This window comes from Chrysemys picta, chromosome 3, assembly GCF_011386835.1.
Source record: "Chrysemys picta bellii isolate R12L10 chromosome 3, ASM1138683v2, whole genome shotgun sequence".
Lineage (NCBI taxonomy): Eukaryota > Metazoa > Chordata > Testudines > Emydidae > Chrysemys > Chrysemys picta.
This window is the reverse complement of record NC_088793.1, coordinates 158,297,084-158,314,193: the sequence shown is the minus strand read 5'-3', so window position 1 is coordinate 158,314,193 and position 17,110 is coordinate 158,297,084. Positions and strand designations below refer to the sequence as shown.

General features: G+C 44.7%; 1 protein-coding gene across 1 annotated transcript in view; it reads left to right on the top strand.

Annotated features, from left to right (window-relative positions):
• DNAH14 (dynein axonemal heavy chain 14) overlaps positions 1 to 17,110 on the top strand; it is a 530,612-nt gene that overhangs the window by 136,434 nt on the left and 377,068 nt on the right. Inside the window, 4 exon segments of the mRNA XM_065589985.1 lie at positions 9,271 to 9,592; positions 12,923 to 12,980; positions 13,469 to 13,566; positions 14,485 to 14,745. Coding sequence (XP_065446057.1) covers positions 9,271 to 9,592; positions 12,923 to 12,980; positions 13,469 to 13,566; positions 14,485 to 14,745 — 739 coding nt within the window.

The following is a 17,110-nucleotide window of genomic DNA, read 5'->3' as shown; positions in this document are numbered from 1 at the left end:
TCAACAAGTTGGGTATCCTACTCAACAAGGACAAATCCACTCTAGAACCTACCCAGAGAATAGAATTCATCGGTGCGGTTCTAGACTCCAGACGCGCACAAGCCGTCCTGCCAGACAATCGCTTTTGCACCATCACGAGCCTCGTCCAGGGACTCAAGGCCTTCCCAACTACCACGGTGAGGTCGTGCCTTACCCTCCTGGGTCACATGGCTTCATGCACGTACGTAACCAGGCATGCCAGACTTCGGCTTCGCCCACTCCAGACCTGGGTGTCATCAATATACCGCCCACATCGGGACACCCTGAATATGGTGGTCACAATCCCGAACTCGGTCCTGACCTCCCTCACATGGTGGCTAGATCACAATGTGGTTTGCGAGGGGATGCCGTTTCACGCCCCACAACCCTCTCTGCACCTGGTCACAGACGCTTCATCTCTGGGTTGGGGCGCCCATCTCAACGAGCACCATACCCAGGGCCTGTGGACTGCACCTCAGCTAGCCCTACACATCAATGTTCGGGAACTGATGGCGGTGCGCCTGGCGTGCCAGGCATTTCTCAATCTCCTACGTGGCCGCTGTGTGTTAGTTCTCACCGACAACACCACGGCCATGTTTTACATCAACAAGCAAGGAGGAGCACGTTCGTCAATTCTATGCCAAGAGGCCATTCGCCTGTGGGACTTCTGCATCGCCCACTCAATCCATCTCACGGCATCGTTCCTCCCTGGAGTCCAGAATACTCTGGCGGACCGGCTCAGCAGGTCCTTTCAAACGCACGAGTGGTCTATCCGTCCGGACATTATACATTCCGTCTTCCAGAAGTGGGGGTTTCCCCACATAGACCTGTTTGCATCTCGAGACAACAGGAAGTGCCACGTGTTCTGCTCCCTGCAAGGTCGAGCTCCGGGCTCCCTCTCGGATGCGTTTCTCCTTCCCTGGAAAGACCACCTGTTTTATGCCTTCCCTCCGTTTCCTCTGGTCCACAAGGTACTGCTCAAATTGCGCAGAGACCAGGCACAGGTAATTCTGATCGCTCCAGCGTGGCCGAGACAACATTGGTACACCACGCTGTTGGAACTCTCGGTTCGGACACCGATCCCGCTTCCATTGTATCCGGATCTCATCACGCAGAACCACGGCCGGTTGCGTCACCCCGACCTGCAATCACTCCACCTCACGGCGTGGCTGCTCCATGGTTCACCCAGGCAGAGCAACAGTGTTCTCACTCTGTCCAACAGATTCTGCTGAGCAGTAGGAAGCCCTCAACACGGACCACATACTTGGCCAAGTGGAAGCGGTTCTCCTGTTGGTGCGAACAGCGAGCCACGTCCCCGTTGCACGCACCTATCCCTCTCATTTTGGAATATCTCCTCTCCCTAAAACAGCAAGGGTTGGCGATATCTTCAATTAGAGTTCACCTGGCCGCTATATCGGCCTTCCATCCAGGGGAACTCGCGTCCTCGGTATTCTCTAACCCGATGGTCGTTAGATTCCTCAAGGGCTTAGACCGGACGTACCCACAACAACGTCAGCCCGTTCCGACGTGGGACCTCAACCTGGTTCTCTCCAAGCTCACAGGTCCTCCATTCGAGCCACTGGCCACCTGTTCACTTCTGTACCTGTCCTGGAAGACAGCCTTCCTCGTAGCCATCACCTCAGCAAGGCGCGTTTCTGAACTCAGGGCGCTTACATCCGAGCCCCCTTACACAGTTTTCCACAAGGATAAAGTGCAGCTTCGTCCACATCCTGCCTTTCTCCCTAAGGTGGTTTCTCCTTTTCATATCAACCAGGATATATTTCTCCCGGTCTTTCATCCTAAACCACATGCTACTCGCCAGGATCAACGTTTGCATTCTCTGGACGTACGCAGGGCCCTGGCTTTCTATATTGACCGCACAAGGCACTTTAGAAAGACGACGCAACTCTTCGTTGCAGTGGCCGACCGAATGAAAGGCTCACCGGTCTCCTCACAACGCCTATCCTCCTGGATTACGTCTTGCATCCGGACTTGCTATGACCTGGCAGGTGTCTCAGCACCGCACCTCACCGCTCACTCCACGAGGGCCCAAGCTTCCTCGACGGCTTTCCTGGCGCAAGTTCCGATACAGGACATTTGTAGAGCTGCGGTTTGGTCGTCAGTCCACACATTTACAGAACACTATGCACTAGTGCAGCAGTCCAGGGACGATGCTGCCTTCGGATCAGCAGTTTTGCACACAGCAATGTCTCACTCCGACCCCACCACCTGAGTTGGGCTTGGGAGTCACCTAATGGAATGGATATGAGCAAGCACTCGAAGAAGAAAAGACGGTTACTCACCGTTGTAACTGTTGTTCTTCGAGATGTGTTGCTCATATCCATTCCAAACCCGCCCTCCGTCCCCACTGTCGGAGTAGCCGGCAAGAAGGAACTGAGGGGGCGCCGGGTCGGCTGGGGTATATATTCAGCGCCATGAAGGCGCCACTCTAGGGGGCTCCACAGCCGACCCGCCGGTGTTGCTAGGGTAAAAATCTTCCGACGATCGTGCACGCGGCGCGCACACACCTAATGGAATGGATATGAGCAACACATCTCGAAGAACAACAGTTACAACGGTGAGTAACCGTCTTTTCGCTGCCCTGGTGGACGAGGGGAAGGCAGTAGCCAAAATCTCTTTGCAGGCCTCCCTTGACTCCGCGGACGCAGCGGCCAGGACATTCGCGTCAGGAGTGGTGATGAGGCGCTCGGCATGGCTACAGGCTTCCGGCCTTCCCCCAGAGGTACAAAACACCTTGCAAGACCTCCCGTTCGAAGGGTCAGGCTTGTTCTCAGACCAGACAGATGCCAGATTGCATAGCCTCAAAGACTCTCGAGCAACCCTCAAGTCGTTGGGAATGCACACCCCAGTGACACAGAGGAAACCCTTTAAGCCCCAACCACCACAGAGGCAATACCACCCTCGTCCTAGACAGGAACCGTATCGCAGAAGGGGCAGGGATAACAGGCGGAGACGTAACAACATGCCTAACCAGGGCCAAAGCCACGGCCAAGGCAAGCCGCAGCCGGGAAATAAGCAAGGGTTTTGAAGCTGCGATCAAGGACAGCATACCAATGCTTATACCGGATCCTCCTCTATGTTTCAGGGACCGCCTGTCCCATTTTTACCGTGCTTGGTCCCGTATAACATCGGACCGCTGGGTCCCTCGCACGCTAGAGCGGGGCGCCACTCTGGTGGGAGGGGGGACTCTGCCAGGCCGACGGGAGCCGCTGAGGGAAAAAGTTTCCGACATCCGTGCACGCGACACGCGCACACCTAATGTGTAATGGACGTGAACAACACATCTTGAAGAACAACAGTTACAGAAGGTAAGTAACCGTTTTTTTTATTTGTAACCATGCCATTCTCTTTTTCTCTTGCCTATTAGCACTTAAATCTATGTTCTTTATTAATAAACTTTATGCTTATTTTTATTACAAACCCCATCTCAGTGCTATGTATTAAGTTAGGGTTTATTCTCAGTGGTGTGTGTTTACTGCCTCTTTGGAGACTTAATAATTTCTGTAAGTGTCCAGTGAGAGGGGCTGGATACCGCAGAGAAACATCTCTGGGGAGGTTGGGAATTGGGGTGCACTGAATGTTACCTACAAGGCAAGATCTAGATTGGCAGAATCTTGATAGTTTACTGGTAAGGCAGGGAGCTGTCACTCAGTTTAAGCTCCAGCAAAGCTTTTTCTTGCTAAGCCAGAGAGGTAACACAGTGGCTTAAGGCTCTAGGTTCCCTGAGGAGAGCATCACTAACCTCAAAAAGAGCTGACTTCTACTGTTAGCTGCCATTGAAGGGGTTTATTCACCTTCTGTTGGGTTCCTTGGTGATAACAGTGAAGGAAGAAGATCAGACTGGCATTTCAAATCTACTCCAAAGGAAAAGGAGCCAGAGAGGCTTGATTTGTTTGGAAGGAAAGAAGGCTTATTCTAGTTGTAGCCTCCAAATAACAATTACAAACTACCAGGCACTATTATTGAAATATGATTTTAATAACTATGAGTCACTGAACAGATTTACTGACAAATTACCTCAAAAAGTGAAGGACCAGTTTAAATCTGTTGTGGCTGAGGGCCAGCAAATAGCCATGAGATTGTTGCAAACGACTCTGGACACAGCAGCTACAGCCTTCAGTTTTCATAGTGACTGCTATCACCATTGGGAGGTCTTCCTGGCTTCCCACATCAGGCATATGTAGGGAAGTTCCAAACTTTATGGTGCAACCTCTTCATTGGAAAGACTGACAAGGCTTTATACTCTCTTAAAGACTCCAGAGTGACACTAATATCTTTAGAAATATATACCCCAGGCCCCAAGAAGATGTATACCTCAGTCCCCACCTTAATTTACTGGGCCTCAACAGTGCCACTGCCAGTGCTCCTTTCAACAGATATACCAGTATCCCTCTATGAGATAGGTATATCTCCATAATTTTAAAACTTCAATTTATTTTCAGGGGAGGGATAGCTCAGTGGTTTGAGCATTGGCCTTCTAAAGCCAGGGTTGTGAGTTCAATCCTTGAGGGGGGCCACTTAGGGATCTGGGGCAAAAATCAATACTTGGTCCTGCTAGTGAAGGCAGGGGGCTGGACTCGATGACCTTTTAGGGTCCCTTCCAGTTCTATGAGATAGGTGTATATCTCCATATATTTTTTATTTTTAACATTGGCAGGCTGATTTCTCCAGAGAGTGACAAGTTTCCATGAAAAAATTCATCCACATCTGCATCAATGAACTCTACCCATCGACCTACATCAGCCTCAAGGCAGACAATTTGACTACTTCACTGAGAGCAGTTGGGAACCAATTCCTCTGGGAACCAGTTGTACCATTTCTGCACTATCTGCGACTTCATAACCACCAATCGTTCTGGGTTCTAGGCGCTGTGAAATTGGAATACACCATCCAATTCCACTTTTTGCTGTACGCTACCAACCTCTACCACATCCCTATTCAGTGATTTATCAGAAGATTGGACTGTTCAAGATGTACAGTCTCTTCTAGGTCTTGGAGCAATAGAAGGAGGTCCCTTTACAGCACAGGGGAAGAGGGTTTTGCTTCTGGTATTTTCTTGTACCCAAAATAAGAGGGCATTTTCAGGCCTGTCCTGGACTGAAGGAAATTGAACATCTTTTCAGAAAGCTTAAAATTAAGGATGGGTGCCCCTTGCCTTCATTATCCTGCCCTTCGACTCAAACGATTGTTAGGCAACCTTGAGGTCAATAGCAGCTTATTTTCATGTGGTTATCCGCCCAAGCCACAGAAAATACATAAGGTTTTTAGTGGGGGTCGTCACTACCAATATACAGTGCTTCCATTTAGCTTCTCATCAGCTCATTTCAGACAACGTATTCCCATAACTGGACAGTTTAATTTGTGGACAATCCAGCTAACAGAGAGCATCTGTCAAATCCAGTTGCTTTTTGCAAAACTGGGTCTGAAATAAGGAAAAGTTGATATTATCTTGTGTACAAAGAATTGAGTTTATTGGGGCCATTCTCAACTCTACTGCAACCATCTACCTGCCTCAGGAAAGGTTTCAGTCCATCCTAAACATATGGACCAATCTGTAGGCTCAACCAAGTACAACAGTGAGGACTTGTCTGAGATTGCCAGGATGCCTGAAATGAAATTAAATAAAATCTGCTTCAGAACATCTCATCTTCCCAGAGTGCAGAATGCTCTAGTGGATTGTGTAAGTAGGAAGTTGATCAGCAATCATGTATGGACCCTGAAACACAAAATAGTTCAGATTATAGTTAACAAATGGGGCATCCATGCTTTATACCTGTTCACTACACACAGAAAACAGCGTGTGACCATTTCTGTTCCAGGCCATTCATAGTCTAGAATCAATAAGACGCATTCCGGCTTCTTTGCATCTCAGAACATCTATGTGTATATCCTTCAATTGCATTGATTCCTAGTTTTATAACAAAATTGAAATAAGATCAGACCAACATTATTTTAATAACTCTAACATGGCTGTTGCAATATTGGTTTTTGGATATTCAGACTCTGTCATGACAGCATCCCATAACCATGCAATTGTTCCCTGATTTAATCTCTAAGAATTTCAGAAAGTTTCTGCACCCAGATCCTTACGGCCTCTCCCTCACTGCATGGTTGTTGACTGGCTAATGATACTGGAGTGAGATCTGCTCATAATATGCAGAACATCCTTATTAACAGCAGGAAAAGCTCACCTAGCGCAATTTACCTAGATAAGTGGGGAAGATTTTTATTTGGGCCCACTGTCATGTGCTGTCACCATCCAAAGCGTAGATTCAAGCTACTTGGAATATCTGCTGGGCTTAAAAGAATAAGGTCTTTCTGGTAGCAGTTATGGATCTGCCACTTGCGTTTTTGGACTCATGCTCTCTTCCATTTATCAGGTAAGACAGCTTTTCTCATTTTAATAACATTGGTAACAAGAATTGGAGCACTATAAACTTTAATGGTAGGACCTCCATGTACAGTTGTTTACAAAGACAGGGTCTTATTAAGTTCTCCTTCAAAGTTCTTGTCAAAGGTGATCCAGGAATTCCACCTAAACCAGGTCATACATCTACCAATATTCTTTCTGAAACTACATGTTCACTGGGATGTGGAGAGGTTGCGCTCACTGGGATGAGGAGAGGTTGTACTCACTGGATTCTTTTAGGGCACTTTCTGTTTAGACAGGACAAAACAGTGTAGATCCTCACTGAGACTCTGCGTAGTGTACACAGAGAAAAGAGATAATCTATTATCAGCATGGGAATTTCCGATTGGACCTTTGCCTGCATCAGGTCCTGTTATGACTTTGCAAAGATTGTACCACCTGCAAAAATTATTGCACAATGTTCCAATCATAGACCTTTATAAAGCAGATACATAGGTTCACTCCACATTATGCCATTGTTGAAGCATTTATTGCCAATGTACACTTTGGAAAGGCAGTTGTGCATTGCTGTTTAAATAGACTCCGAGTTCCTTCCATGAAAGGAGTACTGCTTGGGCTCACCAACAGTAGAATATATATGAGTACAAGTACTTGAAGATGATAGTTACTTAACTGTACAATAACTGGTTCTTCAAGATGTGTTGTACACATATATATATTCCATGACCCAAGTTCCATCCCATTTACTAGAGTCTAATATCACCAAAATTTGGGTGGTGAAAGAACTGAGAGGGTTGGGGTGGCCCTGCCCTTTATGCCATCAGATGGAGGGCACATGCACAGGGCTGCACATGTGGGAGGAACAGCATAATGGTTTTCTTTTCCCATGTGAAAGCCAGTCTCTCCCCTGCTCCACAGTGAATGGCCACAGTTAGTCTTTGTATTCCTCTTTCTGAGTACAAGTACCGCAGGGGGTTAGTGCTGCTAGTATGGTGTAGCAGCAGGTGTAGTGTCTCAGTGCACCAGAAGGATCTGGGAAGTATTAGAGTTCCTATTGGAATGGTATGCATCTATTCTGCACCAGGGTAGAGGGATACTTTAAAAACAAAAATGAGTCATTAAGTTTTTTATTAAATCTATTCATTTTAGTGGGAGTTTGCATGAGTTAACTGAGTGAGGCTCTCATCATTTGGCACAAGAAGAATAATGAAAATGATTGAGATTTTGAATCTGTTGTTACAAATCACACAACAAATGATTTTTAGCTAACAATTGTATACCAATAAATATTAATAGGTTTTATTTAAACCCACCCAGGTATTAAAATTTGTAATATTATTTGACACTATTAAAGTAGTCAATATATAATAAAACTAAGGAGGTGTGGAAATATGAAGTATTCTACAAGTTTACTATTAAATCTACTAAAAATAAGCAGCTGAAATTAAAAGGCTTGTAATTCATAAAAAATGCATCTGCATCCATCTGAGGTTCAAAAACAGACCCATAAAAGTGGATAAATCAAAGGTGGGCAAACTATGGCCCGTGGGCCACATCCGGCCCATGGGACTCTCCTGCCCGGCCCCTGAGCTACTGGCTTGGGAAGGTAGCCCCTGGTTGCTCCCCTGCTGTTCCCTCTCCCCTGCAGCATCAGCTCACTGCGCTGATGGCACAATGTTTTGGGTGGCGGGGCTGTGAGCTCCTGGCGCAGCGCAGCTGCAGAGCCGGGGCCTGACTCGGTGCTCTGTGCTGCGCAGTGACATGGCTGGCTCCAGCCGGGCGGCGTAGCTGCCTGTCCTGGTGCTCTGGGTGGCACGGCTGTAGCGCCGCCAGCCGCTGGTGATCCAGGCAGTGCGGTAAGGGGGCAGGGTACGGGGAGGGGGGGTTGGATAAAGGGCAGGGGAGTTCGGGGAGGTGGTCAGGGAGCGGGTGTGTGGATAGGGGTTGGGGCAATCAGAGGGTGGGAAACGGGGGTTGAATGGGGGCAGTCAGGAAGGAGAAGGTGGGTTGGATGGGTCTGCAGGGGGGAGTCAGGGGACAGGGAGCGGGAATGGTGGATGGGGCGGGGTCCTGGGGGGGCCGTCAGGGAACAGGGGGTTGGATGGGAGTCCCAGGGGGGTCATCAGGGAGCAAGAAGCAGGGGGGTGGTTGGATAGGGGTCAGGGGCTGGGCCACGCCTGGCTGTTTGGGGAGGCACAGCCTCCCCTAACCTGCCCTCCATACAATTTCGGAAACTGATGTGTCCCTCAGGCTAAAAAGTTTGCCCACCCCTAGGATAAGTGCTACTCCCATTTTGGAATTAGGGAAAAATGAAGCACAGTTTTGTGACTTGTTGAAATAGGGTGACCAGATGTCCCTATTTTATAGGGACAGTCCTGAGATTCGGGCTTTTTCTTCTATAGGCGCCTATTACCCCCCTACCCCCTGTCCCAATTTTTCACACTTGCTGTCTGGTCACCCTATGTTGAAACCAAGGACAGAATTGGTAATAAAATTCACTTCTGACTAGTCCCTATCTGTAATGGTCTAATGATTTCATCCTGTCATCTCCAGATCAGAAGTTCTGGCTCTGTTTTGTATCTGGAATAATTATTTCTAACATTCATACATCTACTTTTTAATTGGCACTTTTACACTGATGATAATCAATAATCTCCCTCAGCTTTTGGTTTTAGGATCAGATGTGTTTTTTTTTTCTCACAGTACAGTGTTTTCACAAAACTGATACTTGTAATTTATGCTGTTGTATAGTCTGATGTTCTGGGCTTTTATTTGTTTTGGGATACAGTTTGTAAGAAAAATGCTATATTAAATATTTTAATGTATCCTTGCAATTTAATAATATCTGTATATCAATTTAGGTGCTAGAAGATGTAAAAAAGCAACTGGAAGGAGAGCAAGAATATGCACCAGTATTTGAAGTAAATATAGGTCTAAGAATTCCTTTTGAGAAGATTAATGATAGGGGCAGTCATCCGGAGGATGATCTGGAGCCCTGTGAGATGCAAGATGATGATTATTTTTCACTGACCTCAGTAGAGTTTCTGAAGCAAAGGTTAAAAAATGATGAAAATTTGAAAAGTTGGTCCCAGAGTAACAGTAAAAGGGCATGTGAGGAGCTGTCGGAAAATACAAAGAAACAAGAGACATTTAAATTAAGTCAAGGAAAAACTGACTTTTCTGGTAAGATAAACAGAGTCCTTTAGGAATAAAGAAAAGTGTCATATATGAAACTGACGTGTAAACTATTACTGAAATAGGATTTAGAGTATATCCAGTAGCACAGTAGAGATTGAATATTATGTAAATGCTAGTATTTTTGCATGTAGCAATAACATTTTTATTTAAAGATTACTGTATTTTCTGGCCTTACTAGTGGCTAATGAAGTGCATTTAATTTCTAAGTATTTTTATATTTAAAAAAATCATTTACATCTGTTAAGGTGTGTGTGTGATACTCTATCATTTTTCATGTTTTCTAATTACTGCTGTAAGCTAGCCCAAATACTTGGTTGTGACTCCACATACCAGTGATTGAAACATGGGGAATAAAAAATAATGTTTTTGAGAAGGAGACCAGCAGTCCCTTGATTAAGCTTAATCTTTAGAGTGGCATACCATCTTGAGATGTTTGTTTCTCTCTGCAGGAAACTTTCCGGAAGCTAAAACTATGTCTTTTTCACAAGCTTCCTACCACATTGCTTATGGAAAATATCTGTGGTCAGTCAATAAAATGTGCAAACTGCTTCCAGATATTCCTCATATGCATCTTTCTCTGGAGAATATTTGCTGTCTTTTTCTGGGTGTCAGGTTTGGCAAGAATTAAGTACCGTAATTAGATAATTTCACAAAGACAGGTACATGCTAATTGTTTTCAAGAGTTCCTCATATACTTCAACCAGCATCTGAAGATGTGGCATTTGAGAATCTCTACAGACAGCTGGAATGGCCACTAGATGTGTTGGTTAGATTCATCTCAAAGTGCTTCATCAGTCAGCATTCATTTTGGTTTGATGCAAAGGGGGAACTCCCCAAGTAAGCCTAATGGCATCCAAACTTCCTAGACAGTGGCAGGAGTCCGTCCTGAACCAAGTCGTTGGGAGCTTTCTGCTCTGGAGCAGAACCACCTAGTACCAGGAAGGACTGGACTGAAATTTTGAAGGGCAAAATTGTGGCACTTTCCAATACTGGGGCTGCTTCTCTGGCACCAAAACCCTCATTGGTACCGCTGGATCAATATCTTCTACTTCAATGATCTGAGTTATAGAAATGACTCTAGCTCTCTGCTTAGCTCTAGAATACCTTCTACTGCTTCCAGAACCAGAGTTACCTCCCTCTCCAGACCTCAACGCCTGGCACCAGGACTTCAGCTGCTTCTGATATCACTGTGGTACCCATCTATGTCCCTGTCCTCAAGTAAGGGTTGAGCCAATCCAAGTAGTGCTCTGTGTGTGAGACAGCATTCCCAGGCTTGGTTGACAGTGAGTTATGGCCAGCCTGCGGCCAGCCTGCACCCAGCCTTCCGTCTCTAACTCTGATACGCCCTGGGGCTACTAGTCAGACAGGTCGAAGGGGTCCCCTGCCCACTGAGACAGCCATGAAAAAATAGACCAGGAACCCCCAGAGAGTTGTATCCCTAAGCACAATCCGTTGCCTTCTCCGTTAGCCAGTTTCTTATCCAGCTTACAATGCTTGTACTGATCCCTATCTTCCCTAATTTTAGTAATGATTTTCCATATGGCCGTAACTCCATTCCATGGCTGCGGCTCTGGGACTGAGAGCGTAGCCGCAGCCAGGCTGCAGTGGGGGGCCAGCAGCCAAGCCCGTGACCAGGTGCAGCTCCACTCCTACCCCAGCATTGGCCCCTGACTGCAGACCTGGACCTGGACTCAGACCCAGACCCACCCGCAGTTGCAGCCCCAGCCTCGGCCTCCTTACCCCATCCATGCCCCACAGCCCCGCTCCTGGCCCTGGCTGGGGTGTGTGTGTGTGTGCAGACGGGTAAGGGGATGCAACCCTAAAAAGTTTGGGGACCACTGCCTTAGGGCTATGTCTTAGCTCCTTCAGCTTATACCTTATGGTATCTCATCCATCGTTTGAGCCCCTGGCATCCTGCTGTCTTCTATATCTTTCTCAGAAGATAACATTTCGGGTCTCTATCCAGTCAGCCAGAAGAACTGGGGTCAGGGAACTAGGAGTGCTTATGGCTGACCCTCCCTGTACAGTTTTTCAGAGGGGCAAGGTATTCATAAGACTACATCTGTAGTTTATCTCTTAGGAGGTGTTGGAATTTCACATCAACCAGATTATGTACCTCTATTTTTACGTAAGCCTTGTTCTATCAGAGAGGAGGTCTCATGGCTTTCAGTGGACATGCTCAGGGCTCTTGCCTTTTATCTACAAAGAATAAAATCATTTTGAAAATCCCATAAACTCTCTCATTCGTGGAATTTATGAAAGGAGAGGCTCTTTCCTCCCAGATGGTGCTGAAATGGATCTCAATGTGCATCTGACTGCTACAAGATGAATTATATTTCCTTTGAGGGCAGCGTGAGAACTCATTTGACTAGTGCTCAGGCAGGATTGGTTGCTTCCCTTGGAGAAGTTCCTATTACTGACTTCTGCAGAGCAGCACCTTGGAGTTCTGTACACACCTTCACTAGACAACAGGCACTGGTGCAAGGAGTTGCTTTTGATGCTTCCCTAGGCAGGGCAGTTCTGCAATTTACTGTGCCATAGGACTCAAGGAACCCACTTCCTTAAAGAGGCATTGCATATGAATCACCTGAAGTTCACTATAGATAGGGACAATCAGTCAAAGAAGGATGAGTTACTCACCTTGTAGTAACTTGAGTTCTTTGAGATGTGTTGTTCCTGTGTGTTGTATACTACATGCTCTCCTTCTGCACTACCTGGTTCCCCCTACTGGAGACTAGCGGTAGAAAGGAACTAAAATGGCAGCGGTCTAGCAGCCCTCTTTATTCCTTTAGGGTGGAGCATGAGGATGGTGGGGGTGCATGCTCAGACCCTCCTGACACTGCTAACAACAAGGTCTCTGGTTCTGGGCACATGGAGCACATTCACAATCTGAATGTTCACTATATATAGGGTCAACACATCTTGAACTCAAGTTACTACAAGGTGTGTAACCCATCTGTTCTCTACTCTTCTTAATATGCCATTCCACTCAATTTGGGCAGCAATGTTGTTGGACCAGGACACTCTTTTTCTCTGAATTACTTGTCTTTTAGGAATTTTAATTGACATTTTTCTTAGATTTTGTTTCTATTGCTCAGGAAGTCTCAAACTGAGGGCATTGAGCCTGCCAGCACCCTTATCTCCATAAAAAGAGAGTAGTGTCACACACACTTGACTTTTTTCCTGTTTCCATCTGTTGGTAGAAGAAGTTACAACCACTGTTTGGACTGATTAGCATGTTAAGGGATATAAGACACCAAATTAGGAGGTAAGACATTAGAATTTTGTTCAATACTTGTGCTTTCTTTTCTATAGCAGGCAAAGCAGAAGTCAACCCTGAATCAGATAATAAAGCAGAATTAAAACAGGAATGGTAAGTGTAGTCTTAGAAACATATTTAACAACACACTATTCAGAGTATAACAGCTGATAGTAATGGGGTAAAAGTGGGCATTTGGCGGTCTGGCAGGAGAATCTTGCCTACATGCTCGGGGTTCTACTGATCGCCATATTTGGGGTCGGGAAGGAATTTTCCTCCAGGGTAGATTGGCAGAGGCCCTGGAGGTTTTTCGCCTTCCTCCACAGCATGGGGCAGGGATCGCTAGCTGGAGGATTCTCTGCTAATTGAAGTCTCTAAACCACAGGATTTGGGGACTTCAACAGCAGAGTCAAGGGAAAGGGTTGGGACGGCTTTGTGGCCTGCATAATGCGGGAGGTCAGACTAGATGATCAGAATGGTCCCTTCTGACCTTAAAGTCTATGAGTCTATGAGTCTATTTTAGTTGAAACCTCTATAATAGTATGCACATTTTTTTTAAATGTATTACCAATATTCAGAATGTTGATTATTTTCTTTCCTAGTTCTTCATCATTCTGTACAGATATCTTTTTAATTCCCAATAGAAGACAGTTTTCTAAAAAACTACAAGGAATTGTGGATGGTCTAGAAAATACTACCGGTATGTATGATTGTTGGTATCACTTCATAAAGCAAATACTAGCGAATATGTAATAGAACAAACCACCAAGCAAGAAAAGAGGAGAGGTTAGCAAATGCTATGGAGTGGGAGGAAGAGAGAGATTTAGGAAAATGAAGAAAGGGTGACAGAAAAGAGGAAAAAAATAGAAGTCAAAAAAGAAAGGGAGGCAAATACAAAGAATAGAGGGAGAGAAAAAGGGTGTGGGGAAAATAACATTGGTGGTGGTGGTCCAACTCCTTTTGTTTTTTTTTACAAATGTTGATTCCACGCATAAATTTTGTATTGAGACTTTATACACTACTGAAGATTAGAGTAGGCTGTCATATGTGCCCTTTGGCAGCCCATTGGATTTCCGTTTCATAAATCAGCTTATTTCTTATATTGGATAGTTTCAGGACATTGCGTATTTATAGTATGATGTATAGAACTAATCTGGATGACAGATCAAAAATAATACAGATTTTCTTCTTCTAGAGAGTTCCTATGGGTTGTCTACTTCAGGTGCGCGTATACCCCATGTGCCTTTGATTATATTTCTTGCTATCAATGTCTGGTTGATCCATAGGTACACTCTAGCTATCCTCATGCTCTATACTTAAGATACATAGGGCAGTACAGGACCACCCACAGCTGCAATTCCTTCTCAACCATGTGTGGCATGTAATGGAATGCTGTGGTGTCTGCATAGCTAGCTTCTCACTTAGTTGTAGTGTTTATATATACATAGTTATATTAGTTTGTGTAGTTAGGATAGATTAATAGTGAGGGGTTGTTACAGATTTTTAGAGAAGAACAAAATCTCTTTTTAAGGAGCCATTGATTAAGAAGATTTTTCCTAAGATTCTCACCAGTGTGTGCCCAGTTCACCCACTTATTCTTACAGGTTTCCTTCTACAGGGATTGTCTCTGAAAGGGTTTATTCAATACCTAATTGGGATGAAAATCTACATTATCACTCTCATATGCCCTGGTACCAGCCTCCCTGGAGCCCTCCCTCTCTCGCATATGGGGCATCACAATGGCCTTTTTGGAACATGTGGGAACCTTTTGGGGATAGATATGTGACGGTGCAAAAGCATTCCAATGAGAAGATTCATGGAAGACAACCAGTGTTGCCACAGCCTCTTCCTATTCACTCTGTTCAGAATGAAGACATATAATGTCAGGAAGTGCAACAGCTAGGGGATGAATCACTTGTCTCTCAAAACATCACATCGACCTTGCAGGGTGAGGCTGTCATGCCTTCACCTCCATTTTGTGCGGATGATTTTAAACTGTTTCAAGAACCGATGAAAAGAATTGCTGATGCTTTACAAATGTCTTTAAAGGCAATCCGAGAATCTCAACTCATATTATTGGGTATACTTCAGTTATCTTCCAATGGGTGATGCTTCCAATCAACAAAGCGTTATTTGAGCCAGCGAAAAGTGTTTGGATGAGTCAGCCACCATTCCAGCTACACGTAAGAGAGTTGACAAGAAATATTATTTATCTCCCAAGGACTCACAGTTCCTGTTTTCCCTTCCAGTTCATAACTCTTTTAGTAGTAGACATTGTCACTGAAAGGTCAAAGCATGGTTGTAGATCAACCTTGCCTGACAAGGGCCAAAAATATTTGAATTTATTTGGAAGAAAAAATTACACTGGTCTACAATTTTTGAGAAGTCGTCTGCTTCAGAGATAAAATGTGCTATTTATTATGTATTTTGATGTGCTGAATTCAAATATGACAATTAAAACAACTGATTGGCTACTGTTTCTAAGATATTTAAGTTTTTACATTTTATGTCTATGTATATTGTGTAGATAGTAGAGTTTTAATCATAAATTGTAAACCTAGGTCTTTTCATGTGTTTATGGTTGCTTTACATGATAATATTTCACCTGTCCTGTTTATGTAACACTTTAAAAATCAGCAAAAGGGTTATATAAATCAAATTTATTATGAAACAAAAGGCAAAAAACTATTCTGTACATAGTTTAGTCCTATTCAGTGTCTACTCGGCGCTTCTTGGCTTGTCTCTTGTATTCATTAAATGGAGCATCTCTTGTCACTGTCCAGCAATAGTTTGCAAGCATTGATGGGCTCCATTTGCCCTGATAGCGTTTCTCCATTGTTGCAATGTCCTGGTGAAATCGCTCGCCGTGCTCGTCGCTCACTGCTCCGCAGTTCGGTGGAAAAAAAATCTAGATGAGAGTGCAAAAAATGTATCTTTAGTGACATGTTGCAACCAAGGCTTTTGTATGCCTTGAGGAGGTTTTCCACCAACAACCTGCAGTTGTCTGCCTTGTTGTTTCTGAGAAAATTTATTGCCACTAACTGGAAGGCTTTCCATGCCGTCTTTTCCTTGCCACGCAGATCCAAACCCCTTGGATCTTAAAACAAGGAGAAATTAACCATCCTCCCTCCTACCTCCCACCAACTCCTGGTGGCTCAAGATCCAACCCCCTTGGATCTAAAAACAAGGAAAAATCAATCAGGTTCTTAAAAAGAAGGCTTTTAATTAAAGAAAAAGGTAAAAATCATCTCTGTAAAATCAGGATGGAAACTAACTTTACAGGGCAATCAAACTTGAAGAGCCCAGAGGAATCCCCTCAAAGTTACAGCAAACAGAGATAAACACTCTAGCAAAAAGGTACATTTACAAGTTGAGAAAACAAAGATAAAAACTAACACACCTTGCCTGGCTGTTTACTTACAAATTTGAAATATGAGAGACTTGTTCACAAAGATTTGGAGAGCCTGGATTGATGTCTGGTCCCTCTCAGTCCCAAGAGTGAACAACCCCCAAAACAAAGAGCACAAACAAAAGCCTTCCCCCCACCAAGATTTGAAAGTATCTTGTCCCCTTATTGGTCCTTTGGGTCAGATGTCAGCCAGGTTACCTGAGCTTCTTAACCCTTTACAGGTAAAAGGATTTTGGAGTCTCTGTCCAGGAGGGATTTTATAGTATTGTGCACAGGAGGGCTGTTACCCTTCCCTTTATAGTTATGACAGATGATAATGTCTTACACATCACTAATTGCATGGGGGACACATCTGGATGAACATGTGGTGGTGCAGGGCAGCTGGAGTGCTCAAAAATCTACCCAACATATCAACTGAGAGCACTAAGAAATGCATGCTTACACCTCCTACCATTATGTGCTATATACATTTAACAAGGGGGTGCATGATCATTTTGCTTATGCAAAGAAGTGATGCATGTGGAGATATCACCAGCATAACAGAGGTGCACTTACCAGGTCTACAGAACACAGTGATGGACAAATTAAGCAGACATTTCTCAGTAGACAGCAAATGGAAAACTAATGGAAAAGTGCTTCAATCAATATTCCATGAGTGGAGTTTCCCAGAGATAGACCTCTTCACCACCCAGGTCAACAAAAGTCCAAGGTCACTGATCATCAGAGGACATGTTTCAGATTCTGTGTTTTGAAAATACTGTTTTATGCCTTTGTGCTATTCCCTTAATTCAGAAGGTGCTAAAAAAATACAAAGCAAGTTAAGTCATAGTTCCAA